The sequence below is a fragment of the Gopherus evgoodei genome, chromosome 4, assembly GCF_007399415.2.
Source record: "Gopherus evgoodei ecotype Sinaloan lineage chromosome 4, rGopEvg1_v1.p, whole genome shotgun sequence".
Taxonomy (NCBI): domain Eukaryota; kingdom Metazoa; phylum Chordata; order Testudines; family Testudinidae; genus Gopherus; species Gopherus evgoodei.
Window position 1 is genome coordinate 13,338,551 of NC_044325.1, and position 27,835 is coordinate 13,366,385.

Consider the following 27,835-nt stretch of genomic DNA (forward strand, 5'->3'; position numbering starts at 1 on the left):
CTTTGCACTGCTTCTGACAGGTGCAGGAATTACAGTCCTGTATTGTAATTTAAATGAATTACGCAACGTTCTATATTAATATGCCTAGTAAGGAATCTCTTTGTCAAAAAAAAAAAAAATTCCAGAATCTTTTTTTTTTTTTGGTCTGTATTGTTAGACATACATGCTGACAGATTCGTTGAAATAAATTACCAAAATAATTGAAACTGGCATGATTATATTGTGTTATTTTGAAAAATAAAGTTTGCAGAAATTTCAAATATTGTGTGCAGAATTTTTAAATATTTTGGCACAGAATTCTCCCAGGAGTAGCATGTGCACCACCGACCCATGGAGCCAAGTATGCAGGTGCACAAGTGATATACTAACTGCCGCAACTGGAGTTACTGCCGACATAACTTGAGTCAACATAAGTTTCAAGTGTAGACATGGCCTAAGAAGTGGCCTGGGGTCACTTTAGCTGGTCATTAGCATGTCCAGAAGAGCATTGTTATCTGCCTGCATCCCTTCCCCACTTCTTTTCTTGGAGATCAAACGTCCTCTTTTGTGTATTTCCAGACAAGAGTATGAGGCCCAATCATTGTTCCAATCTCTGTGTTCTGTGCATTGGTGTCCTTTGTGTTCATACTTAGTGGTTCAATTACTAATTTTGTTTTCAACTTGGTGAAATGTGTTGCAAACTAAATGGCTTTTAATAGTTTTTTCAGTATTTCTTATAAAGAAGTAAACATCAGTGGCATATGGCGCTACTGAGTCACATAGTGCTATGTTACCTGGTGTTCCTTAGGACCAGATTGATTTCAGAAGGAGTTATGTGCCTTTATCGGGGGCAGAATTTAATCCTTATCCTTTTAGAATGAATTATGCTTTAATGCTGTTGTACAGAGAGATTAACTTGTGATTTCTACTCCTGACATTTAATGGCTTCATCTTTTTCACATGCTATATTGCTTTCATATTTTATCCGCATTGTGCCTCAGATATGGTATAGTATACTTTAATGTTTGACAAGTTTCAGATCTCCTTCCATTTGTTTGCAAGACACTGATCTCTCTTTAGTTTAGGTTTAAAGTCAATGGCAGTTGCTCTCCACCTTATTAGATTGGACCTTAGAATTGATGATAGATCAACAATAGATCAGATAATGTACTCTGTTTAGAAAAATGATTTAGTATATTAAAATAATAATTGTTTTCCGTAAATTTTAGCCAACAAACCCTGTTGTTGCACCTAGTCTTGCTGAATGTCATCAGGTCTCCAAGCCATCTATTCTTCAGACAGTTAAAGCACCAAAATCCGTGTTGAAGGATGCCGAAAGGATTTTAAGAGGAGTACAAAACAATAAAAAAGTCCTTGAAGAAAATTTGGAAGCCATTATTCGTGCAAAAGATGGAGATGCCATGTATACCTTTATTAATGCTTTGACTACAAACAGGTGGGAATTTCATTTAATCTTCCATGCTGCTACCCGCTCTAATCTACTCATAGCACTAGTTAAAAAATATCGAATTGGTTTAGAGCAGAAGTGAAGGCAGCTATATTGAAAAAAGGGGAAGTTGATAGTAATAAATATAAATCAGAAGCTAGGATTGTAGAAAATTGATAAGGGAGGCAAAGGGACATCTGTGGCCACCAGAGTTCAGAAAAAATAAGGAGGTTAAATGTACAAGGGGGAAAAAATGGCACCAATGACATTAGTCCACAACTAAATGGAAATGATAGAATTAGGAATAATAATACAAAAAAGATACAAGTGTTTTGTGTCGGGATCCCTGGGGTGCAGCCTGGGACTGTGGGACCACTAGGCCCCCTTAACTCTCCAACCTGGGCATTCTTTCACAATGCTTTGCTAGTTATAAGCAGCAAACCTCTCCAGGCCCTGCTATCACTCAGCATAACAACATGTGGAGCCCCACACCCAGCTAGATTGCATGAATGCTCCCAGTGCCACTCATGAATCACTCAGAGGAAAGTACCAGCCAAATCCCCGCAGCTCCCAGCACTGTACCCCAGGAATATACCATCTTGCACTACTCATTATATTTATTAATTGGTTCTCCACTTCATCAATGGAAAGTGGATATACACTGGCCTTTGCAAACCTGAGCAGATTTACCACACACTTCAGGCAAACTCACTGGTAGAGATAAACATTAAAACTAATTTACTGGCTACAAAAGAGAGATTTTAAGTGATAGGCAAAAAGTTAGAGTGGTTACCAAAATAAAATAAAATATAAACATGCAGTCTAAACTCTCAACCCTATTAGATTGGGCAACATCTAGATTAAGCAATTTCCTTAGGATTTATGGGGCCCTAGGCAGTATTATTAAACTGGTGCCCCTATGCCGGATGGCAGCCCAAGCTCACATCCTGGTGGGGGAGGGGGAGGAGGGACTTGACAGCAAAGGATAATGAGGCCATGGCTACACTAAAGAGTTGCAGTGCTGGTGAGGGGGTTACAGCGCTGCAATTTAGGATGTGGCCACACTTGCAAAGCATGGCCAGCGCTGCAACTCCCTGATTGCAGGGCTGGCTGTACACCCGCTCGAGCCTCGGGTGTAGCGATTCCAGCGCTGGTGATCCAGCACTGGTCAGCAAGTGTGGACCCCACCAGCGCTTTTATTGACCTCCGGGGTATAAGGAGGTATCGCAGAATTCCTGTCCACAACAAACCGGAAGAAAGGGGGAGCTCGGAGTTCAGACAAACTGCTTATTTAAAAAACAAACACAGCTCCTGTTTGCTGAGCGAGCAGAGGCAGGCAGGGGAATTACTTTGGAATGTTCACAGCTGTTTGCTTGAAGAGAGAAACAGCATGCTCACATGGCAGAGGGGGAGGGGGAAGTCCATGTTGAGCAGATGCTTATCTGGTCTGATGGTTATTTAGGAGTGCATAATTTGCGTTTAGTGAATGAGAGAGGGGTGGGGGAAGGGGTCAGAACTTTTAAAATGATTGAAGGTAGGCACTGTGTGTCTTCCAGTCCTTAGAACTTGCAAGGCAGGGAGCTGAGAACAGTGTCAGCTCCAAAAATCCAATCTCTCTGTCTCTCCCACACTCCCTGTCACATTCCATCCCACCCCCCTCTTTTGAAAAGCACGCTGCAGCCACTTGAATGCTGGGATAGCTGCCCACAATGCACCACTCCCAACAGCGCTGCAAATGCTGCAAATGTGGCCACACGCAGCGCTGGTAGCTGTCAGTGTGACCACACTGCAGCGCTGACCCTACACAGCTGTACGAACACAGCTGTAACTACCAGCGCTGCAGAACTGTAAGTGTAGCAATGGCCTGAGATGCCCAGCCTGCCTCATGGTGGCGGAGAGTCACAGTTCCCTGCAGAGACTTCCATGCACTCTCCCTCATGCAGAATGGACATGAAGAAAGTACCTAATTAAAAGCACTACAATTTGGGAATAAAAAATGTCAGTCACAGGTTTTTTGATATGCCCTGAAGTTTGTCAGAGATTTATTTGCAAAAACTTCATAGTAAGGGTGAGTCAGCTGTCCTGCTGAATACAACATTACATATAATGGAATACATGATGCAGCTCTTCTCTGTTTTACATTTTCTTCATCAGTATTTCTAAGTTGAATTTATATTTTAAATGTACTCAAATCTTAAGCCAGCATTCCAGATTACTACATATTTAACTCACTGAAACAAAGACATTCTTTTAAATTAATCAGAGAGATTTAGTGTGTTCATAACAATGTTCATTGCTTTTAGAAAAAGGGAACAGTAATTTACTTTGTGTGATCTCCATAACAAGAGACATGGTTATGAAATTTCACCAACTTTAAAAAAAAAATGTTTCCAAAGATTTTAGGTATAACAAGAATTTTGTCTTACTAAGGTACTGATTTTGCTGGAGGGTTCTTTTAAAACTAGTTTGTCGGATAGTCAGAAGTAAAGAAAGGGAACTCTTTGTCCAGCTATCTGGAAGGGAAGGACTGTTGTCCCTTTAAGGGTTCTCTTCAGTGGGGCGTGGGGGGAGAGGTGGTGAAGGGATGGACAGAAAGGACAGGAAGACTTGGAAGCACTTTTTTTTTTAACTGTAGTAATTAAAATGTGTATTTTAGATAAGGGAGGTATTTTGAAGGATTTATTTAAAAAACTATGTGTGAAGATCCACACATTTAAGGCTAAAGATGATTGTGCTTCTAAAACTCTATGCAAGCATTTTTTAGAAATGTGATTTTATAATCTTCACCAGCTCACTAATGAAATATTTTTAAAGCAAATTTTTAACTAAGGTCCTGTAGACTGACATGTTCTGTGTAAATATTACATTAATGCACAACTGTTTTTTTCAGTAAAGTCAGAAACTGACAGTATAAAAATTTATTTGGGCATAAGCTTTCGTGGACATCTGATGAAATGGGTTCTAGTCCACAAAAGCTTATGCCCAAATAATTTGTTAGTCTTTGAGGTGACACAAGGACTCGTCCTTGTTTTTGCTGATACAGACTAACAGGACTACCACTCTGAAACCTGTCAGTATATACCTTGGGGTTGGCAAATGCCTGTTAAATGGCTTTATTACCCCTTGAATGTCTCTTTAACAGTTTCAATGTTGTGCTAATAGGTCTGGCAGGCTGGAGGTTTTTTCACTTTTAACTACTAGATTCCCTCCCAAGGAAGACTCACCAGGCTAGAGCAGCCATCTGTGGGAGCCTGCAGGAAGGGTCAGAATAGGGATAGGAAACAAGGGGGTGGACACTAAGACCTAGTGGTGCCCCAAATTTTCAGGTGCCCTCCGCAGCTGCCTATGTTGCCTATGCCTAAGGACGGCCCTGTACACAGGTATCGCCTTTGAAACCTGGGCCAGTCCCCTCTGTTGGAGTCTTCAGAGTGTCCTTGTTGCTTGCAGTGTAGGTGGGGCAAGGAGAAAGGCCAAGCATGGGGCCCCTGAGTTCTGTTTTATACCCTCAGTCCATGTGCCTGGAGAACACAAGTCCAGGCATGTCTGGTGGGCATTCCTGAGTCTCCAGGCAAGGTTGAGCAATTTCATCTGGTGTGACCTTATGCAGGCGAGTCATTGAATTGTAGCTCTGTTGCTGGACAATGGCTGTTTAATGGTTGTTTGACACCCGCCTGGGGGCGTTGGTTACTTTCCTTAGCATTGTCTCTGGAGAGCTAGTATCTGTTTTTTTCCAAACTCTCAGCATATTTTAGTGACAGCCATACAGCACAATTCTCATAACTTCATATGCATTAATTATATACATGTTTAGATAGAACAGTGACTTTCAGCACCTTTCCCCTGATACTTCAGATGGCCTGCTTTATATACAATATCACAATTATATACAAATGAGGAATATGGGGGTTACAAGACGCTCCCCCAAGGTATAGAATGTCACATGTTCAATAAATACTTGTTCTATATTTGGGAAAAACAGATGACGTAATCATATAATATGATGATGGCAACACTCTGGGTATTGGGTATCCTGAAAGGATGTTAAACAGCAGCTACTGAAGTTAGACATTTTAATATCAGAAATCCAGATAACTTGCATCAAAGAGTTTTAAAGGAGCTCACTGAGAAGCTCACTGGACTGCTGATGTTGATTTTCTGCAAGTCTTGGATCATTGGGGAAGTTCCAGAAGACTGGAAGAAGGCTCATGGAGTGGTGATATTTTAAAAGACTAAGAATCTTAGGATGACTCTTTTAATTATAGGCATTCGGAGGTTAACCCTAGGCAAGATAATACAGTGTCTGATATAGGGCATGATTAATAAAGAATTAAAGGAGGACGATAAAATTAATGACAATCGACGTGGGTTTATGGAAAGTAGATCCTGTCAAACTAACTTGATGTTATATTTTTGATGAGATTACAAGTTTGGTTGATAAAGATAACAGTGTTGATGTAAAAGCAACAAAGAATCCTGTGTCACCTTATAGACTAACAGACGTTTTGGATCATGAGTGTTGATGTAATAAGAAATCTGTAAGGCATTTGACTTGGTACAGGATGACATTTTGATTATTAAAAACTGGCCTTAACTTCATGTTTCATATGATACTTGTAAAAAGAAAGTCAGACTGTCTCCAGAACAGCCATGGTTTAAACGTTTGTCTGTTTGCTTTAGTTATTGCTACTCCTTGTAGCAGGCTCACAATTTCAAGGTCCTGTTGGGGCTCATTCAGTCAATATATGTCTAAAACTGTAGCCAGCCTCTCTGCAGATAGTATAATGACATGCACCAGCATAACAACTCAGGTATATTTATTTTCTGTTCAGATTAGCAAAGCTGCCATAGAGAATACTCTGCATGCTTTCTCAATGCACTATTGCTTGCTCTCGTCTTGTGACATGAATGTGATTTTGACCATTACAGAACCTGTTTCCATGTTGCGAGCACCCAATCTTTCTCATACCTTTTATTTTTTTAGGATGTCTCTATAGTTTCTGTTGTAGATATTTTATCAGTTGCTTAAATAAAATTATATATGAAAAATATATTTTGGTGGTAATTAAACTCTCATCTCTTTGCTGTCTTGAATGAAACTAGTCTCCCTTTTGTAAAGATTTTCTGAGAGTGGGAATCCATAATAATTCCTTTTGAAGAAAGAGACTTCCCTGTCTTTAAATACTCATCTGCTCACTCTCCCCCACCAAATTGGGAATATGTTTTTCATTCTCTTTTGCTTTTCATCTTTTGTTCAAAAAAGGAACATATGAGGCAATTGGGACTGCTGTAGCATCTCATGAGAGTAAGTGCATGGCACGTACTTGTTAGGCAGGTTAATGGTGCTAGGGCATAGAAATATGGGGACTTCCAACAATGATGTACTAGAAGCACGGTGCAGGCATGGGAAAGTAGTATGAATACATTCAATACCTTCAATTCTTGATCTCGGAAGGTAAGTTAATAGTCTTATTTTCCCTGTGCTTTTTAAAGCCTCCTTCAGAACAGGTCACTACATTCTCAGGAACTAACTCATCACAGTTTGAGAAACATTGACCTAACATAGCTCTTTCTTTGTGTTTCAGACATGTATTGGAGGAGATTCGTATCCGAAAGACGGTAGATGAGTGGATTAAAGCAATCAGTGTGGAAATTCAGGTATGGCTGGAAGAAAATGTTTGAATTAAAGTTTCTCGCATTGTAAGACACTCTTGTGGTTTTTTAAAATGTAGACTTTCAAGAAATATTGTTCACTCTCAATATGAAAACATCAGGAGACCATTAGGCCAATTTGTAGCTCAACAACAAAATATCCACACCTATTTTAAAACTTGTTCACCTTAATGAAAGTCACTACATCACAGTTACTGTTTAACATGAAAAACAAACTGTTTGTCAGAACTTCAAAGTTGCCCCCAGCCTTTCCTGATAGACTTGAACATAAAATCTCGTTTGACAATATTTCCATTTGATCTTTAGGCAGAAATGGCAAAAAATGATTATGAGCAAACACAATATAATCAAAAAGATCCGAAGACTCCATGGATCAAGAGAACACAGAACACCAGGGATATGAAGACCAACAAAGAAATTAAAGCAAAAACCAAAAAACCTCAAGGATCCTTAACAAAGAAGTATTTATCTGCTGCTAAGCCTTCTCAGAAGCAGTCAGAGAATAACTTTGGAAGACAGAGCTTGAGAAGTTACTCAGTTTCTGAAACTTTGCTGAAGAAAGAAGGAAGGGCAGAGGTAAAGGGTTTTGTTTATTATTTGTATTCTGGTAATGATTGCCCTACTTCAGTTTCCAGGAGAGAACTGAATTGGAACTGTCAGTGTCCTGCTTTATGATTGACGGTAATTAAAATGTTCACATGTAAGGCAAATATTCCTCTACATACAGTGCTAGTTGGGTAGTATCTGGAATACTGCACATTTAATTCTGGACAATTATGGTATAAGGCACAGGATTTGTACGGTTTGTTTAAAGGGTTGTTTTTGTGTGCATTACTTCATATATAATTAATATTACCATAAATGCAAATTTAGAATAAAATGGCTCCCTTCTTTTGGGTTTCCATTGTGAAGACTGACTTTATTTTTAGCTTGTAGAATACAGCGTTTATTGGCGCTTAATAAATAATATGTAACGGTATAAAAAGATATAGTTGATTGTATACTTGATACTGATTTATGCAAAAGTTGTTAAGCATAATGACAACTAATTTATCAAATTACATAGGAAGTAAAAAAAAATGCCAAGATTTACAGTTCATCTAACACTGTTTCATTTCTGTATGTTATTTGTCCATAATACATTACAAAATATAAAACTGCTGGAAAAAATGTATAGCAATAATTGCACATTTAGTTCTTCACATATGGAGAATTTAGAAATGGCTTTCTTTTTTTTGTGCAGGGACCTCTGAAAGCAAGTGCTGTGGTACAAAATGAAGAGTATCTGTCCCAGGTATATGGGAAACCAATTTACCAGGGCCACCGCAGCACACTTAAAAAAGCGCCATATCTCAGGTTCAACTCTCCTTCTCCGAAATCCAAACCTCAAAGACCAAAAGTTATAGAGTGTGTTAGGGGTAAGTAATCCTTTGACACAAATGTTTAAATTATAAACAAGTGTGTCTGTCGTCACTTCCCATTAGGTGCTTACTTTCAGGTTTTTCTTTTCAAATTCCTTACAGCAGATTCAATTGCTTGTTTACAATGGGCACATTCTTTAAGTTAAGCTTTAGTGGGTTGTGATAACTTTTTTCCTCTTGTTATTTTGAGAGAGAACCTTTCTGAAATGCATCCCCGGTACATGTTGTAAAATCAACAAAGTTATATTATGGGCATAGCTATGATATTCATACTTGTAATGGAAATTCGTCTTCAGGCTTCTGCTTATAGTCTCTCTTCTTAATATGCATGTAATGTTCTGAAGGTGGTTTTTTTTGTTTTTGTTACTCTATCAAACTTTAGATCCCATCTCTTTCAAAACTCTCATATTTTTTATGAGAGATTAGCATTCTATGATCAATTCAATATATGCTTTTACTGTGTTTTAAGAAATATATAGTTGAATTATTACACTTGTCATATCTCCATAGTTAGAGTTGCATTTAAAATGGGGTTTACAGTGTAGCAAGTATCTGTTTTTTCTATACATGTAGGTGGCCTTTAAGTGTGAAATCATAGAACTAGAAGGGACCTCGAGAGATCATCTATTCCAGTCCCCTGTGCTCTTGGCAGGACTAAGTATTGTCTAAAAGTCTAGACCATCCCTGACAGGTGTTTGTCTAACCTGCTCTTAAAAATCTCCAATAGTGGTGATCCACAACCTCCGTAGGCAATTTATTTCAGTGCTTAACCACCCTGACAGTTAGGAAGTTTTTCCTAATGTCCAACCTAAACCACGCTTGCTGCAATTGAAGCCCATTGCTTCTTGTCCTATCCTCAGAGGTTAAGAAAACAATTTTTCTTCCTCCTCCTTGTAACAACCTTTTACGTACTTGAAAACTATTATCATGTCCCCTCTGTCTTCTCTTTTCCAGACTATAACCCAATTTTTTTCAATCTTCACTCATAGGACATGTTTTCTAAACCTTTAATCATTTTTGTCACTCTTCTCTGGACTCTCTCCAATTTGTCCACATCCTTCCTGAAATGTGGTGCCCAGAACTGGACGCAATACTCCAGAAGAGGCCTAATCAGTGTAGAATAGAGTGGAAGAATTACTTCTCGTGTCTTGCTTACAACACTTCTGTTAATACATCTCAGAATGATGTTTGCTTTTTTTGCAACAGTGTTGCACTGTTGACTTATTTAGCTTGTGGTCCACTATGACCCCCACATCCCTTTCCGCAGTACTTCTTCTTAGGCAGTCATTTCCCATTTTGTATGTATGCAACTGATTGTTCCTTCCTAAGTGGAGTACTTTGCATTTGTCCTTATTTAATTTCATCCTATTTACTTCAGACCATTTCTACAGCTTGTCCAGATCATTTTGAATTTTAATCCTATCCCCTAAAGCACTTGCACCTCCTCCGAGCTTGGAATCGTCCGGAAACTTAGGTGTACTCCCTATGCCATTATCTAAATCATTTATGAAGATATTGAACAGAACCGGACCCGGAATTGATCCCTGCGGACCTCACTCGTTATTCCCTTCCAGCATGACTGTGACCCACTGGTAACTACTCTCTGGGAACGGTTTTCCACCCAGTTTTGCACCCACCTCATATTAGTTCCATCTAGGTTGCATTTCACTAGTTTGTTTATGAGATGGTCATGCGAGACAGTATCCAAAGCTTTGTTAAAGTCAAGATATACCACATCTACCCTTATCCACAAGACTTGTTACCTTGCCAAAGAAAGCTGTCAGGTTGGTTTGACACGATTTGTTTTTGACAAATCCACGCTGACTGTTACTTATCACCTTATTATCTTCTAGATGTTTGCAAATTAATTGCTTAATTACTTGCTGCAGTATCTTTCCGGTACAGAAGTTAAGCTGACTGGTCTGTAATTCCCTGCGTTGTCCTTATTTCCCTTTTTATAGATTGGCACTATATTTGCCCTTTTCCAGTCTTCTGTAATCTCTCCCATTTTCCATGTCTTTTCAACGATAATTGCTAATGGCTCAGATATCTCCTCAGTTAGTTCCTTGAGTATTCTAAAATGCATTTCATCAGGCCCTGGTGACTTGAAGAAATCTAATTTGTCCAAGTAATTTTAAACTTGTTTTTTCCCTTTAGCCTTTTCTGATCCTGCCTCATTTTCATTGACATTCACTACGTTAGTTGTCCAGTTACCACCAACCTTCTTGGTGAAAACCAAAACAAAGAAATCATTAAGCACTTCTGCCATTTCCACATTTTCTGTTATTTCCCCGCCCCCCCCCTTGAGTAATGGGCCTTCCTTATCCTTAGTCTTCCTCGAGCTTCTAACGTATTTGTAGAATGTTTTGTTGTTACCTTTCATGTCTCTAGCTAGTTTGATCTTGTTTGATCTCTCACATAGTTTTAGTTCTTATGCCCTTTGAAATGTCTATGTGGTTTGTGTTTTACATCTTTTCCTTTCTACATTAACATGTTTGAAGTTGTTGCTGAAAGTTGTCTGTGGCGGTCAAACTTTTTAAATCAGCTGTTTACTTTTAAAAAACATTATCTCATTTCACAAAAACTTTCAGAGAGATGAATCCTGATCTGATCTGGTCCGAGGACTAACTTTTAGGATTATGGGTAGGATTAACTTTTGCCATTATTCTTCATAACTTAAAGTTTTCTTTTAGAAAAACCTGGGGACCGTGCTCCCTCAAAGAAACTCATAAAGAATTGCCCTCTATCAAAGTGGTTGCTATCTCCCATTGTTCTTAATACAACTGAAGCTGTTGAAGATCTGCTTTTGTATAGTCTGTACAGGAGGAAGTTTAGCAAATATGGCCATCCCCCTGAATCATTCCCTGTGAAAGTGACACTAAGCTGGCCTTTAAGGCTTGAGGGGGTCTCTGGGAGAATCCAGAAACAAGGGGAGTCCGAGAAGCAAGAAGGAAACCTAAGAGAGTTGGAGGGGAATAGGGTGTGCAGGAGGGGAAAAATGGGGACATGTGTAGCGGACATGTAGGGGAATGTAGGAGGAAGTCAGAGAAATAGGAGAGGAAGTAGGGAAGAATATGAAGAGTAGGAAGCCAGGAGAGCAAGCATAAGGAGGAGTATAGAAGACAAGACACTATGGGAGATTGGAGGGAGAATGTGAGTTACCAAATGATTACAACTTCTCTCAATGTAAATGTGTGGATATTCAGTGTGGTGAAGGTAGTGTGCAAAAGGGAACACTGATGTGATTGGAAGAAATAGTTGGTTAGGGTGCTGAGGCAGTTAAAGGCTAGAGTGTATGATTTGTTGCATACATGATTGAGGTAGGGATAAAGTACCTATCTGGAGGTGGAAGAGTAGAGTACATATGATTAGTTGTTTTAACATTTCATTTATTTGCTTTTGTGGCTTGTTGTCAAGGTGGGTTGCATAGAAACCATCTCTGTTTCATAACAGAGCTTTTTGTGTATTAACTACAGTGAGTGTTGTCAATGTGCCATATGCCATATAAACAGAGATTGACTGGCTGAAGATGGTTAATTCTGACACTGTTTTTTTTTTTAAGCAAAAACAGATCAGTTTAGGAAAAAGGTCAGACTGTGCTTTAAATGTCACATGGTAATTATGATTAACAATTTAGTGGATCAAAGAGTAGTAATGACTTCTTGTGACAGGGTCTCCGGGGTGCAGCCTGGACTGTGGGACTGCTGAGCCCTCTGTCTCACCAACCTGGTGTAATGAAAGTATCATATAATAATGGAGTTATCCTGTGGTTGGAACTCTGTGCAAGTTACACTGATCTCGCTATATCTTGATAATAAATAAAGTAAGACATGTTTATTTTCTCTTTAGGGGAAGAAGGTGGGCATATACTGTGTCATTTCATGAGCATTTACTGTAAATAGAGCTTCCATAGAGTTAATCTAGTCCTAAGCTTTCCAGCCGAGCTTTTAGCCTGAGGTGGGATGGCACATGACTGGTACTTTAAAATACCTAATTTTATTATCCGTCTTTGCCAAAGACTTCTTGGGTTGGCCTTGGGCAAGTTGCTTAAATCTTCTGTGCTTCAATTCCTTGTTAGTAAAATGGATGAAATAATACTTTCCAGCAGGTATTGGGAAAACCTCCTGTTTTTGTGAGGTGCTGATATACTAGTGGTATAGACTAGATACTTGTAGACTGTTATAAAGTGACCCCTTAACTTTCTCTTTGTTAAGCTAAATAGATTGAACTCTTGAGTCTATCATTATAAGGCATGTTTTCTAATCACTTCAATCATTCTTGTGGTTGTTCTCTGAGCGCTGTCCAATTTATCAACATCCTTTTTGATTCCCGCTCCTAGAGATTGCATACCATGTTACATAGACCATAGAACCACTGAAAGTAGTTAGCCTCATGACTGATTGTCAAGAAAATCTAATTTTATTAAAGTGACTCCCCTTCACTAATAGCGTATTTGGGTCATGTTAAATTTAGTGTTGCAACAAGGATTCTCCTAGTTAAGGCTGAAATGGACATTTGTAGATGGTCTTTTCAGTCATTTATAACTTGCTCAACAGTTTTCCTTTGCAACTAAACTTCCATGAATAATGCCTGATATCAGTGCAAGAATTCTCCTAGGAAGTTACGGGTGGAGAAATCCATCTATTCCTGGGTAATCTGAGTGTGTGAAGGAGGTTTTTTGTTTTTTTTAAAGAACAGTTTTTTTGTGCTTGGATAATTGTAACTGAAAAAGATCTCAAGTTTTAAATGCATCATGTTTTACATGTGTGTTTAATCAAAAATCCAATGTCTGCTAAATTTGAGTGATTTTTTTTCTTTTCAAGAGAAAGAAATAGTTAAAAGCACTTGAAAATCATGTTCAGAAATTCAGATTGCTCTGTATGTCTGCTCAATCCTAATTGTTATTTACCACTCTGCCAGTCTTTGCATCATTGCAAATATTTATCATTAGTGATTTTATATGCTCTTCTGGATCATCAATGAAAATGTTTAATAGGATTGGGCCTGCTACCTATTCTTGTGGAACCCACTACGAACCTCCCCAATTTGAGGATGATTCCTCATTGACAACTAATTTTTAAGATCTGTCAGTTAGCCACTTTTTAATCCATTTAATGTGTGGTTTATTGTTATTGTATAGTGCTATTTTTTTTAATATTGGTGTGAATCTAGAGTAACTTCAGTTCATTAGTTATCCTGGATTTACCCTAGTATTACTGAGAGCAGAATTTCTCCCTTAAATCATAAAGAGTATACATATCTGTAACATTTTAGATTATTGTTTAGTGTGGTCAGGCTAGTGTTGCTATGTAAGAACATAAGAATGGCCATACTAGGGCAGACCAATGGTTCGTCTAGCCCCACTGTCCTGCCTTACAAAAGTGGACAGGGCCAAGTGCATCAGAGGGAATGAAGAGAATAGGGCAATTATTGTGTGATCCATCCCCTGTTGTGCAGTCCCAGCTTCTCGCAGAACCTTATCTGTGTTTAAATTCTCAGTTTTAATGTGGCATAATATACACTTTTTCCATAGAATGTATATTGCATAGGAAGCTTTATGTATGCACAGCAAGAAATACAGTATTCAATATATGTTCCACTCTGCTTGATGCTTTAGATGTTGTTAAATAGGGTTAGTTTTTGTGAATACATTTTCAAAGCTGGATTGGCAAATCAGTTTTCCCATGTTGATGTTGTGTCTATATTTATAAGTTGGAAGTTTTCACAGTTTGTCCTGCTGCAGTGGTTGAAAAAGGTGAGTACTAACTTCCCAGATGGACAGTTAAGAAGCAAGCAAGACACAAATCCCAAATTGGTGGTGAGCTCTGTACTTAGATTTCATCAGTGAAGTATCTAGTGTAAATGCCTCAGACACTATAACATTCTTAACATTGAGTCACAGAGTCCCTTTGGGTACTCCAATCTATCTAGTCACCTAGGCAAGCCTGCCTTTGTGATAGATGTTCCCTTACACCAAAAATCACAATAATATTTAGGGTACACCAAGTCTGAAAGGACCAGTCACTTGGCCCAGGTCAGGTGCACCTTAGCTCTCACACCAAAGACAACATTTGTAGCCAATCCTATAATAAACTATTGAAAGATTTATTAACTAGGAAAAGGAGACGAGAGAGTTATTTAGAAGATTAAAGTAGGTAAACTAGTGAGTCACTCTTAATTTTGAAAAAATAATAGAAACTTCTATAATAAACAAGCACTATATGTCTTTTAGGGCTAATCCATGCCAAGCATTGGCAATCTTTTGCTTATGCTTGGTAATCCTTGCTCCTCAGAGTCCAAGCAGCATAAAAGATACAGGGTGTGTCTACACATACAGTGCTGCAATGGCACAGCTGCACTACACCAAGAGGAGAGCTTCTCTTGTCAATGTAGGTACTCCACCTCCCAAAGAGGTGGTAATTATGTAGATGGAAGAAACCCTCCCATTGACTTAGTGCTGTCTGCACTGGGCGTTAGATCAGTATAACTATGTTGCTCAGAGGAGTGGATTTTCCATACCCCTGAGCAGTGTAGTTACGCTGACATAAGTTGGTAGTGCAGACCAAGCTACAGCTCCTCCTTGTTAGGGCTTTTTATTCCTTTTCCCCTTCTGCTTCGAGTTACAAATTCAGCTGTTCAGAGGAAATCAGTGCGTCTCCTCTGCATGGGGTCTGGGAAAGCAATTCTGATGTTCCACAATGGTTAGTATGGTGTTGATGGATTTTCTTTTGTTGGGCAAAATATAACACCTATTGGGAACTAGTATTTTACACTTGTTAATGCTTCTTTCCTGTCTGGTGACTTACAATGGAAGAAAATCACTTAAATATTACCCTATAACATGGCATACAGGTATTATAAGTGAGATTAATACATGCAGCAACTTAAAAGCATTTCGTAAAGTCTAAACACATTTTTGTAACTCATACCTATTTTAACAGTATTAACACAGAGATGAGCCACACTTGTTCCAGCTATATATTTGTTAGTGTTCAGTGAGACCTACGGGCCTTGGCATGTGCTGCCAGCATCAGTTTGTAGTTCATTGGATTATAAAGCCAGCAACGTATGGTATACATGTGTCATTTCTTGTTCTAATCAATCGTAGGTATTTTATGTTTGTGATTGATTTTCAGTCAATGTCATAGGTAGTTTCTACTTAAGTTAGAAATTTTTTGTTACGTGTTATTTAAATGGAAGGAGAGCTGCATTCTTAATAGGGTTGTATATAGAATTTCCTTTATTCCTTGTGGTGTTTCACGTACAACCCTATATTTACTTTTTCTCTCTCTTTCATAAAATCCTTAAAGGTCAACCTACTGTCTTTCGATAGCAGTTTCTGTTCTCTGATCACTTGGTTTGAGCGCTGTGTAAAATAAAAAACAGAAGAAAATTCATTGGCAGGAGGGGTGCCATAAAACGGTATTTTTGGTGGGGGAAGTTGTGAGTTTGGTGTATTTTTACAGAATTTCTGCTGTCAGTATTGAGGAATATAATTTATTCATCACTTCCAACATTTTTTTATTTATTAGAACAATGACTGGTCATATCTTCTCTGTTGTTAAAGCATTTATACATAGTTATTACAATCAAACAGTTTGTATTACATAAGCTTATACTAGTATATGACATCATATGAATGCATGTGAGAGATGTATAATTTAGTTGATTCTCATTGCAGGTACTAAGGTAAAGTCAGCAAGAACACAAACCAACTCTTGCACACAGAAAGTAATAATCAGTCCTAAGAGGCAGCGTCCACTTTCTGCACCCCTTAAAGAAAGCCACTATCTTTTCAGCCCCAGCAGAGAAATGCCTGATTTGTCCGGTCCACTTGAAGGCCATCTAATTCCTATGGCTATTCCATTAGGTAAGAACAACCAAAATCCTATTGAGTTGTATGGGCCAGATTCATCCCAGCTTGATCTGAGAGAAGCATCTCTTATCTCTCTGTATAATTTGGGGAGCAGTGTTAAATTCTGGTGGGACTCCATAGAAGCTAAACTAGCAGAGGCTGCAGCGGTAATCTGTGTATCCTCTGGTTCTTCTAGCCAGGCCCACTCCTAGCCAGCACTACTCGCACCTTTTGCTGCCTGTTTGAGGACATCCTGGTAGAGGAGCGATTGCTGGCATTTTGCACTGCAGCAGCCTCCTTACTCTTCCCATCACTGAGGCTCTGCCCTTGGCTCTACAGGAGGAGCCATTGTTAATCAGAGAATGAATTCCAGGCCCTGGAATTTAGTCTGCATGACAGAGCGTAGATATAAATTGATCATTTCTGCCCAACAGTTTCAATAATATTGTCCCAAGTTGATTGTAGCCCATTGATCACCACTGAGATAGTCTCTTCTTGAGAGCAGATATAGTCTGAGTACTGTTGGTATATAAACAGAGGTTAATATTAAGCTGATACTTAAAGATAATAATAAATATACAAAAAAGAGCGGCTGCAGTCAAAGCTCGAAGGATGTTATAACCTGAATCATATCTTGACTAACTGGCCTACTAGTTCCAGATAGGAGGAGGCAGGGAGAGACTGTGTAATGTAGGTTTTGATTTTATATAGCCCGTATTCTGTAGGTCAAAGAACAAAAATGTCTGTCTGTTATGATGACCCAAGTTTTTGAGTAGCACAGGTGATTGTAGTTGTTGTTGTTTTTGTTTTTATAACACTAGATGGCACTGTAGTCAGTTGAACTACTACAGAACAATTGGGAAAATACTCAGGTATCTAGGCTTAAAAAATTAATACGAAAAAATGGATAAAAATTTAAATTTTAACTGATAAGACACCAGATTTTGACCAGTGAGAGAGAAAATTAATCTTATTTTTATAAAATTCACAAAAATGTTCTGAATTATATTAAGTTTTAACTTTATTCTGTTTAATCGATAAATTAAAGGTTTTTATGTTTCTTGACCAACTGTCTTTAGGTCAAATGCAAATTAATGGCATCTCACCACAGCCTGCTGGAGTCGTCATAGGTAAACCACACCCTGTTACAGTGACCACCTCTGTTCTTCCAACTTCTCCAAAACCACAACCTAAGCTAAAGAAACCCAACATAGCAGTAATAGAGATGAGATCAGAAAAAAAGGACCCTCCTAAACTCACTGTGCAGGTATGAAGCAAGCACAACAACTGCTGTACTTATTAATATTCTCTAAAGATTGTTTGTGTTCAAGAACAGGATAGGCCAATTACTCAGTGAAGACGGGAAAGACAATAACAGAACATGTGGAAATAGCGGAAGCGCAAAATGCCTTTTTTGTTTCAGTTTTCACCAAAAAGGTCAGTAGCGATTGAAGAACTAACATAGTGAATACCAGTGAAAATGAGGTAGGATCTGAGGCTAAAATAGGGGAAGAACAAATTAAAAATTACTTAGACAAGTTTAGATGTCTTCAGGTCACCAGGGCCTGATGAAATACATCCTAGAATACTCAAGCTGACTGAGGAGATATCTGAGTAGGGTGACAAGATGTCCCGATTTTATAGGGACAGTCCCGATATTTGGGGCTTCGTGTTATATAGGCTCCTATTACTCCCTACCCCATCCCAATTTTTCACACTTGTCAGCCTATATCTGAGTGATTAGCAAATATCTTTGAAACTCATGGAAGATTGGAGAGGTTCCAGAGCCTGGGAGTAGGGCAAAGATCGTGCCAATCTATAAAAAGGAGAATAAGGACAACCCGGGGAATTACAGACTGGTGAGGGGGGGAAAAACCTAACTAGCTTCAAGACTGAGCTTAATAAGTTTTTGGAGGGGATGGTATGATAGGACTGCTAGCAGGAAATATGTCCAACGGCCAGTGATGGGACGCTAGATGTGGAGGACACTGAATTACTACAGAGAATTCTTTCCCAGGTGTCTGGCTGGTAGGTCTTGCCCACATGCTCAGGATCTAACTGAATGCCATATTTGGAGTTGGGAAGGAATTTTCCCCGGGTCAGATTGGCAGGAACCCTGTTGGGTTTCTGACTTCCTGTGGTGTGTGGGGCACGGGTCACTTGCAAGTTTAATGAGGACTTTAGTACCCAGCCAGATGTTAGGGGTCTATTACAGAAGTGGGTGGGTGAGGTTCTGTGGCCTGCAGTGTGCAAGAGGTCAGAGTAGATGATCATAATGGTCCCTTCTGACCTTAAAGTCTATGAATCTGAGAGATTCATAGTCAGTTTAACTTCAGTAATCAAAAAGATAATGGAGCAAATAAGCAATCAGTTTGCAAACACTTGGAAGATAATAAGGTGATGATAAGTAACAGTCAACATGGATTTTTCAAGAACAAATCGTGTCACACCAACCTGATAGCTTTCTTTGACAGGGTAACAAGCTTGTGGATAGGTGGGAAGCAGCTGATGTGATATATTTTGATTTTAGTAAGGGTTTTGATACTATCTCGCATGACCTTATCCTAAGCAAACTAGGGAAATATAGCCTACATGGTTCTACTGTAAGGTGGGTGCATAACTGGTTGGAAAACCATTCCCAGAGAGTACTTATCAGTGGTTCACAGTCAAGCGGTCAGGGCATATCAAGTAGAGTCCCACAGGGATTGGTTCTCGGTCCAGTTTTGTTCAATATCTTCATAAATGATTTAAATAAAGGCATAGAGAGTACACTTGTAAAGTTTGTGGACGTACTAAGCTGGGAGAGGTTACCAGTGCATTGGAGTATAGGATTAAAATTCAAAATGATCTAGATAAACTGGAGAAATGGTCTAAAGTAAATAGGATGAAATTAAGTAAGGACAAAGTCAAAGTACTCCGTTTAAGAAGGAACAATCACACATATAGGAAGGAATCTAGGGGTTGTAGTGGATCACAAGCTGAATATGAGTGAACAATGTAACACTGTTGCCAAAAAGCAAACATCATTCTGGGATGTATTAGCGGGAGTGTTGTAAGCAAGACACAAGAAATAGTTCTTCTACTCTACATTGTGCTGATAAGGCCTCAATGGTGTGTTGTGTCCAATTCTGGGTGCCATGTTTCAGGAACAATGTGGACAAATTGGAGAAAGTCCAGAGGAAAAACACGATTAAAGGTCCAGAAAACATGACCTATGGGGAAAGATTTTAAAAAATGGGTTTGTTTAGTGTGGGGAAGAGTACATTGAGAGGGGACATGATAACAGTTTTCAAATACATAAAAGGTTGTTACAAGGAGGATAGGACAAGAAGCAATGGGCTTACATTGCAGCAAGGGAGGTTTAGGTTGAACATCAGAGAATAGGGCAAAGATTGTGCCAATCTATAAAAAGGAGAATAAAAACTTCCTAACTGTCAGGGTAGTTAAGCACTGAAACAAATTGCCCAGGGAGGTTGTGGAATCTCTGTCATCAGAGGTTTTTAAGAACAAGTTAGACAAACACCAGTCAGGAATGGTCTAGTTAATACTTAATCTTGCCTTGAGTGCAGGGAACTGGACTAGGTGGACTATTGTGGTCTTTTCCAGGCTTACAGTTTTGTTATTCTATGTGAATTATTGGGCATTGGTGGATGCCTTTTCTCTTAATGCTAACACCATATGGTGTAGTGTAAACCAAAAATCAGTCATCCTGTGCTTAATTGTTTTGAATTTTTTTTACAATCATTTTTATTATTTAACCAGAATAGAGTTGTTTGAAAAAAGAATGTATCTGCAAGTATATTCCTTGTGTCAAGGGAGACTTTCATCCTGGAGAAAACTCAAAAATGAGAGTTGAATTTATTTAAAACAATAACAATTGTTTTACTTGGCTGAACGCTTTGCCGTTTAAAATTTTTGTTTAAATATGAGTTTCCTTGCAACTCAGTTTCCCTTCAGACCAGTCAACCACTGAACTCCCCATCCCATGTTTGTGATGAGAGTCTGTTGTCATGGAAATGGAAGTGAATGTTTTATCAAAAATTCAGTATTCTGTGTTCATTGGAGAATCAAACTGAAGCAGAAGATATGCTGTCAGTATTCCCCCGCTCCCCCCTAACCCCTTTAAATAGAACTACTTCTGAATAATAGAAGAAAGAGATTTAAATAAAAAATCCCATATAGAACAGTGCACTACTTTTCTCATCAACACACTTTTTTGGTAGTGCTTTGTCCAGTTGTTTTAAATGTTTCAAGTGATGAGGCTTTTGTCAAAGATTTAAACTAGTACTTGCGTTTCTTTTAATGCATTTGTGTACTCGTTAAAAAAATCTTTGTCACTGCAAAGAACATAATCACTCTAATTCTTCTTCTAACTGTATTGTACAAAGATTGTACATCTGTTACAATGTGCCTATTACAAAATTAATAGTTACCGCTTATTACTTAGAAATCCACTTAACTACACAGTTGCTTATAAGGCAACATAAATGACCCATGAGTCAATCAATCACAGAATTCTGAATAATTGATGTGAATTGGGATGGTGAATTTATTATGCAAAATTACCATACATATGTTCGGCAATGAAAACATACAAGATGACAAGGTCCCAGGGTGTTAACAATCTATTATCGATAACAAAACTGAAGACCTCAAATGAAATGGAGAGCAGGAAAAGTAAGATAACAGAAAAAAAGGAGAAAGAATTACTCTTGGGGGAATGTTCTTAGCTTTATTATGTATTAATTAATACAGACTTCGATTTTGGACTGTGGTGTTTTCCATTTTAGGTATTACCGAATGTAGATATTGACAGTATTTCAAATGACAGTGTGACTATAAACCAGGCTTCTACAAGCTCTGAAGCAGCACTTCTTCCCGTCAGCAGTCTGATTCAGGTATTAGTCTAAATGCCTAAGAATTGGTGTTAGTTTGATAAGTAAGTATTAATACATTAATGTTCAATTACTATCAAATGGTCTAATGTAGTATTTCTTCTTTGTTAAAGGAAGCAAGCCCACTAGTAAACAGAAAAGAGAACTAAATTGTGACTTCTAAGATGGGTGGATTTTTTATTTTTTTTTATTTTTAAACAAAATCTTTAACAAGGTGTAGATCGTTAATTTCCTTCCATCCCTGAGTAAGGAGTGGTGCATAACTGTGCCCACCCCACAAACAGCACAGGGAAAGAATTGTGACTCTTTTGAGGCAGGGGAGAGGAAGTAATCTGCTGTTAGTCCATACCAGTAGCACATTGCTTCTCCATCCATGCAGGCTCAGCTATATTAGCTGGCACGTGGAGGAGAGAAGGCTTCACCCACTCCTTGCCCCCTCTATGTCCATTCCCTGTCCGCTTGCCTTGGGTGGGGAATAGTGGCCCTGTGGATCATCTCGCCACCCTACTCACAAACTGACAATACAGGGTAGCTGTGCAAGGGATTAAGGAGGTGCCTTGAGCTCCCTTATTCAGCAATATAGGCAAGTCACTAACTACTCAGTAAGATGCTATAGCCTGTATGGTGCAGGTCAGACTTCATGATCACAATGGCCCCTTCTGACCTTCAGATCTGTGAATCATGATTTTGCCTGTGTCACTTTCCAGGAGTTGTCATAGAGCATTTAAGAAGTAATGAAGATTGTGTGAATTCCAGGGAGAAAACTATCCAAAGAATGTTAAGGTTGCAAACTGAAGCATATGATGACAAGATCACATATTGTTTCTTCCACAGGACCTCAGCCTCATTCAGTGCACAGGCTGAACTATGTGAACTGAATGAGGCAACTATTCAATATTTCTTTTTTCCTTAACTGTTCAGCATATGTGTGTCTGCTTCATTCGCTGCACACCACCCAGCCTCCTCACTGCATGAGGTGATGTTCCCACAGACCCCTGCCTCATTCACTACCACAACTCTTTCATCATTCAGCTGAACTGTTATTCTCATTCTGCCACTGAATGAGGCAGGGTTCTGCCGTTCCCCCAATCAATCCCTCTCCCCCCCACCCCCCAAAAAAAGAGCTTGTGATCATGTAATTTAAAAAGTTTGTAATGATTATGCACAAGGAAGTAGAGTTAAGTTGCTTTAGGGAACCTTAATTTAGGTATTTCCAGACTGAGTGATTCATTGTGAAGTCATTTGTCCCTCTCTTGTGTATTTAAAAAAAAAAAAAAAGTTTGATAATTATAAAAATAATATTGTCCTGAGATTCTGAAGCAGAGATATTCTATTAAATCCTACAGCCAAGTCCAAGGAGTGCTAGTGTTCATTTTATTGAATTGCTTAACGGATACCATCTAGTCCTCTTCCTGGTGTATAGAGAAATCCCTCTAACTGTTAGGATACAAAAATTTGCATGGTGATTATTTTAAGATCTAATTAGTGTGCAGCAAGATGGTCACTGTAGCTTGATCATATTCTCAGTATAAAGTTTTTCTACAGTTTATACCTTTAATTTAAGATATATATGTTTTTGTCTACCTTTTATAAGGGTCCAGAACAAACTCAGTATGAGGAGGAAGAGCTAAAGTTCCCAGGAACTAATTTTGTTGATGTTACTGATATCATTCAGGTAATTACATCCCAAAAATGCCCTTGCCTTTGACTTTTATATTCAATTCTGTTCTGTTCCTCAATATGAAATACAGCATTAAAAATTGTACTTTATAAAAAATACGCATCTTGTTAATGTAGCTTTATGTGAGATTGAAAGGGGTGATTTTAAATTGTTGGATGCCAAGTAATTTTGTTTTTAAAGGACTAAAAACATTTGGTTTAGAGAAACAAGAAATGGTAGGCCAGCTCTTACTTATTGTTTCTCTTTCTGCTAACTCAGGGACATGGCTTCCATTATTTAGTCACAGTGTTTCTTTTACATATGCTTGGAGACACTGTGGTCATAGTTGGCATCCTTTTGTCTGTGAGAGAGGGTGGGAATTGTAGCCTATGATGTAAATGGTTGGCAATGTCTCTCATGACTGAATAGTCCAATTCAAGATTTGCATGATCTTTGGCAGTTATTGAAAATGTATGTATCTTAGTTGGGAGCTGCTTGCTTGGGTGTGATCAAGACCAAGCAAAATCATAATTATTAACCATAGCTATTTTATTACTAAAGAAAAGAAAAGAAAGCATTAAACAACACAAATGACCAAGCCAAAATGATAAACTGCTTATTGCCATTATAATTTTTTCTGTACGTCTCTCTGTAGAGAGCTTTTAACAGAGATTAACATCCTTGAGAGTGAACAACTCTGAGGTGTTCTTTTCTCTTGGTAAAGTTAAGACCAAAGAATATTATTTAAAATTATTATGAATCCATTCTTTATTATAGCCTTAGATAACTGTGAATATTTATAGATGAGCAAAAAAAATATTTATTTCAAGGCAAGTGGACTTGTTGGTTATTAATAAATTACCAGTTATAAACTGGCTGTCTTTCTTTACTACATCCTATGAAACCGAAGAAAATATTCAAATCAGTTACTTAGAAGAAGGCATTTAAGGAACTATCTTGAGACAGGCCAATTAACCTATATTAGGAATCTTAAATCTAATTAAAACTCATTCTTTTTCTGTTTACCAACATTTGACTCGTTTTCTTCTCCAGGAATACATGGTATAACCATTTGGTGATTGATCGGAAAAAATGTTTTGTCTTTTTAAAATTACAATAGCATTTCAGTAATCCAACAAAATCATTACAAGAGTTTTAAATCTAATCTCTTGGTAGTATTTTAGTTAACTTTCTCTCACCAACCCACACTGACGTCTTGGAGAGATTTCCTTGGGTTGATTTCTTCTTGAGTCTTCTCTTTTTTTTCTTAACTGTCTATGGCAGTTTGCTTGTAGAGATGGGTTGAGTGAGTTGTGGAGTGCTTACTGTCTAAGCAGAGTAGCAGAAGGTGGTGGTGAGGGAGTGCTCACTTCAGTGTTTTTTATATCCTTCTCCTTATTTTCATGAAGTCGTAGGGAAAACACACCTCTTTCATTCTTGTTTAGATTCAGGTTGGTTGCTGTCATTCTTTGACTGGCTTCATGCCTTTGGGGTTGGCCTAGGTGAGACTTTCATATCCTGAGGGTACGTCTGCATTACCTGCCGGATTGGTGGGTAGCGATCGATCTATCGGGGATCAATTTATCGCATGTAGTGTAGATTCAATAAATTGATCCCTAATCACTCTCCCGTTGACTGCTGAACTCCAGCTCGGCGAGAGGCGGAAGCAAAGTCAATGAGGGAGTGGCGGCCGTTGATCCCGCGCTGCGAGGACGTGAAGTAAGTGATTCTAAGTCGATCTAAGATTCGTTGACTTCAGCTATGCTATTCTCGTAGCTGAAGTTGCATATCTTAGATCGATTCCCCCCCTCACACACACACAGTGTATACCAAGCCTGAATATGCAGCCTGTTAATGAATATGAGACATTTCTGCCACAAAAAGAACAAAGGCCATTGAAGAATAGATTCAGATAGCTTAATGTTTTAACTCTTTTATTCAGTCCATTTTTTGAGATTTTTTTTTCTTATAGTATGACAGGAAATTAAATTCAAAAAGTCCAAGCACTCCTGTTCTTTATTAAAGAGTTTTTAGTTCTCAAAACAGTCTTAAAATTAAATAACTTTTAGAAAGTCTTTTTAGACTAAATGGTTGACTCTACATGACAGTGTTTGGAATGATGATTTTCTTGTCTTCCTGCATTGGATGAAGGTTTGCTCACTCCCATAATTCGCTATTAATATAAATATTCTATACTTTAATGGCTTCTTATGTTAATAATTAGTCCATCATAAAGTGAACTTACTATATTTGTACATAAAACAGTTTGCTAATTATAGAACAGTACTATCAGGCTTGCATTTACAAAATATTTGCAAATGTACATATTGAAAGAAGCATATACAAACTTAAGTATTTGAGAAACAATGAAGATTTTCATCTCTAAGTGTCGACATGAGTTACTTGGAAGTAACCGGTATCTTCTGTAAAACATTTCCCACCATAAATATTCTCCAAATGTAAAGAATAAAGACTTCAATGTGTTTACAGAAGAAATCAGTTTCAGTAAGGCTAGTTCTAGAAATCTTTGTGTGGGTTAAACACAGCTTTATCTTTGAAAAGAAGAGGCAGGAGGGGTTCAAATAGGCCTGCTTTACCTCTACATTTATTACTCTGATAACACAACCCTGCACTGCATTCTTTTCGCAATCAGATTTATTCCTAAAAATGTTCACAAGGTTTGTTTCTGCTTGATGTGTGCTTTTTAAAAGTTACAATAATTTTATTAATTTAATTTTTGTATCAATACCGAGGTCTTCCCCTGTATTTGCGAACAACTTAAAATATTATATCTACTTGTTGAACAGTCTTATTCTTCACTGTTGAAATAAATATGTAATTTGTTAATAGATAAAGGACCTTTGACAAACAAAGGGAGGAGAGTTAACTTAATTTTAAGAACTGGGTTTTAATTGTACATGCCTAGACTCCTTAGAAATAAAGGCATGGCATTGAAGAACAGCACTTCAGAATCAGTAGTGGTACTAGCATTTGAGACCTACCTGTTTGTGCACTTATTGGACAATAGCAATGAAGGAAGTTAATATCAAGTAGTAAGACAGAGCATACATCATTTAGTGATGTTGCAGCCCTTGAAAATGAATTGCATATATAGTGTTCTTATTACCAAATGGATTTTGGAAATAAAAGTAAGAAACACTGTCCATAATACCTTGTAAATATATGAACATGCAAATAAACGTATTGACAGCCACTCAGAGAGCTCCATTTGTGACCACTATAGTAAATTCACTTCAGAAATATGTGTATTAAGTATACAATATATCTAAAAATATGTTCCAGTTCTATCAAAGCTATGCAAATGACTCTTTAAAAAAATGGCCAGAACTTCTCTAAAAGAACTAATAAATCTACTTTGGCAGTTTTTTTTTCTATTTGCACAAATGCTTATTCTTTAAAAATGAACAGGGAAGCTATTTAAGAAATCAATTTAAGAAATAACAGTAAAAGGAACCTAACAGCATCTAAATTCTTTAAATGTTAACATTTTTCATTTTTCTCCAGGATTGCTTTTATTTTTTGTTCTTGGCAATGGTATGCATTTTAACCACAAAACAAAATAATGTTTCAGTGGCAACACATGTTTGGCTCATGATCATATATATAGTGTTTTTAAAGATGTGCAAGACAAAAATAATGTGGAACCATAAAATCAGGTCTCTGGAGTGACAAATATTTAAGACATCAAAAGCAATCCTCTTTTATAGTATTAGCTTTCCTTTGAATGTGCACGGAGACATGTCCATAAAATGTTATGCAGGAAAACTGGCCTTTTTCTCCCATGAAAAGTACAGTCTGTTAGAAGTTAAGACAAGTATTTGTCAAAAAAACTTCCTGGTTTTTCAATTTCATGTGCACAGGATTTTTTGGTACTTTTGGTCCACGAGTTTTCTCTGTGCTAAGTACTTCTCTCTGATTTCTTGTGGTAGAAGTTACTTAAGATGTTAAAATGCTAATTTTAGTTAGCTACTCTGTCATTGGATAATGAGTAGTTCCCAAATTTTTGAAAGTTGAGTCCCGAGGAAAATGAAATGTGTTGTGCCCCCATTGCTGTCCTGGCATATTGTGTTAAAGGCCTACCTGTGGTAATGTATAATAACCCTTCTGCATTTGCCTTCTTATGTCTTGGTGCATCTTGCACTTTGGAGAAATGCTAAGATAGCCCTTCAAGTTACTCCCTTTCTTTTTGTTTATGCTTTGGAGAGCAATGAAATAATTAACTATGTTGACAATCAAAGTATCCTCATTAGCAGAGGCGTTAGCACCCATTGAAATAAATGTGACAGTTCACACCCTAGAGCTGTTGGTTCAGGCTCTCTTTTTGAAGGTTTCTCCTCAACAGTAATAGTTAGAGACTATGTACACAAAAAAGTTTTAACAGTGATACCAGTATAGCTGCCCCATCCATGTGGACAGTCAGATTCTGCAGTCCAGCATCAACCCCAATTCTGATACATATGAGGTATTCCCTTCCTTTGTGTAGTTTTGATGGGCAGTTCAACACTACAGTATGCAGCCAGATGTTGGCCGCAAGTAGCATCTTACTTGACGTCCTTGGAAGAGAATCCAAGTACTCAGATTTCTCAGAGCAGTCAGACTGGTTAGACCTGCAGTCAGACCAGTTGTTCCCAAATGGGACCTACCACTGGTGCAGAAAGCACCCTTCTAAACCATTTACATGGATCCTCACCTTTCTGCAAATCTATCAAAACCTGTTTCTTGGTTGCTATCATAACCTTAGTCCCAGATTTGGACCTTAGCGTCCAAAATATGGGGGTTAGCATGAAAACCTCCAAGCTTAGTTACCAGCTTGGACCTGGTACTTGCTGCCACCACCCAAAAAATTAGAGTGTTTTGGGGCACTCTGGTCCCCCTGAAAAACCTTCC

At 38.1% G+C, this 27,835-nt stretch overlaps 1 protein-coding gene across 1 annotated transcript in view; it reads left to right on the forward strand.

Moving 5' to 3' along the window:
- Positions 1 to 27,835, forward strand: part of KIAA0586 (KIAA0586 ortholog) — a 137,433-nt gene that overhangs the window by 30,172 nt on the left and 79,426 nt on the right. Inside the window, 8 exon segments of the mRNA XM_030558475.1 lie at positions 1,209 to 1,435; positions 7,009 to 7,081; positions 7,403 to 7,672; positions 8,340 to 8,514; positions 16,199 to 16,387; positions 17,452 to 17,639; positions 21,163 to 21,270; positions 22,862 to 22,942. Coding sequence (XP_030414335.1) covers positions 1,209 to 1,435; positions 7,009 to 7,081; positions 7,403 to 7,672; positions 8,340 to 8,514; positions 16,199 to 16,387; positions 17,452 to 17,639; positions 21,163 to 21,270; positions 22,862 to 22,942 — 1,311 coding nt within the window.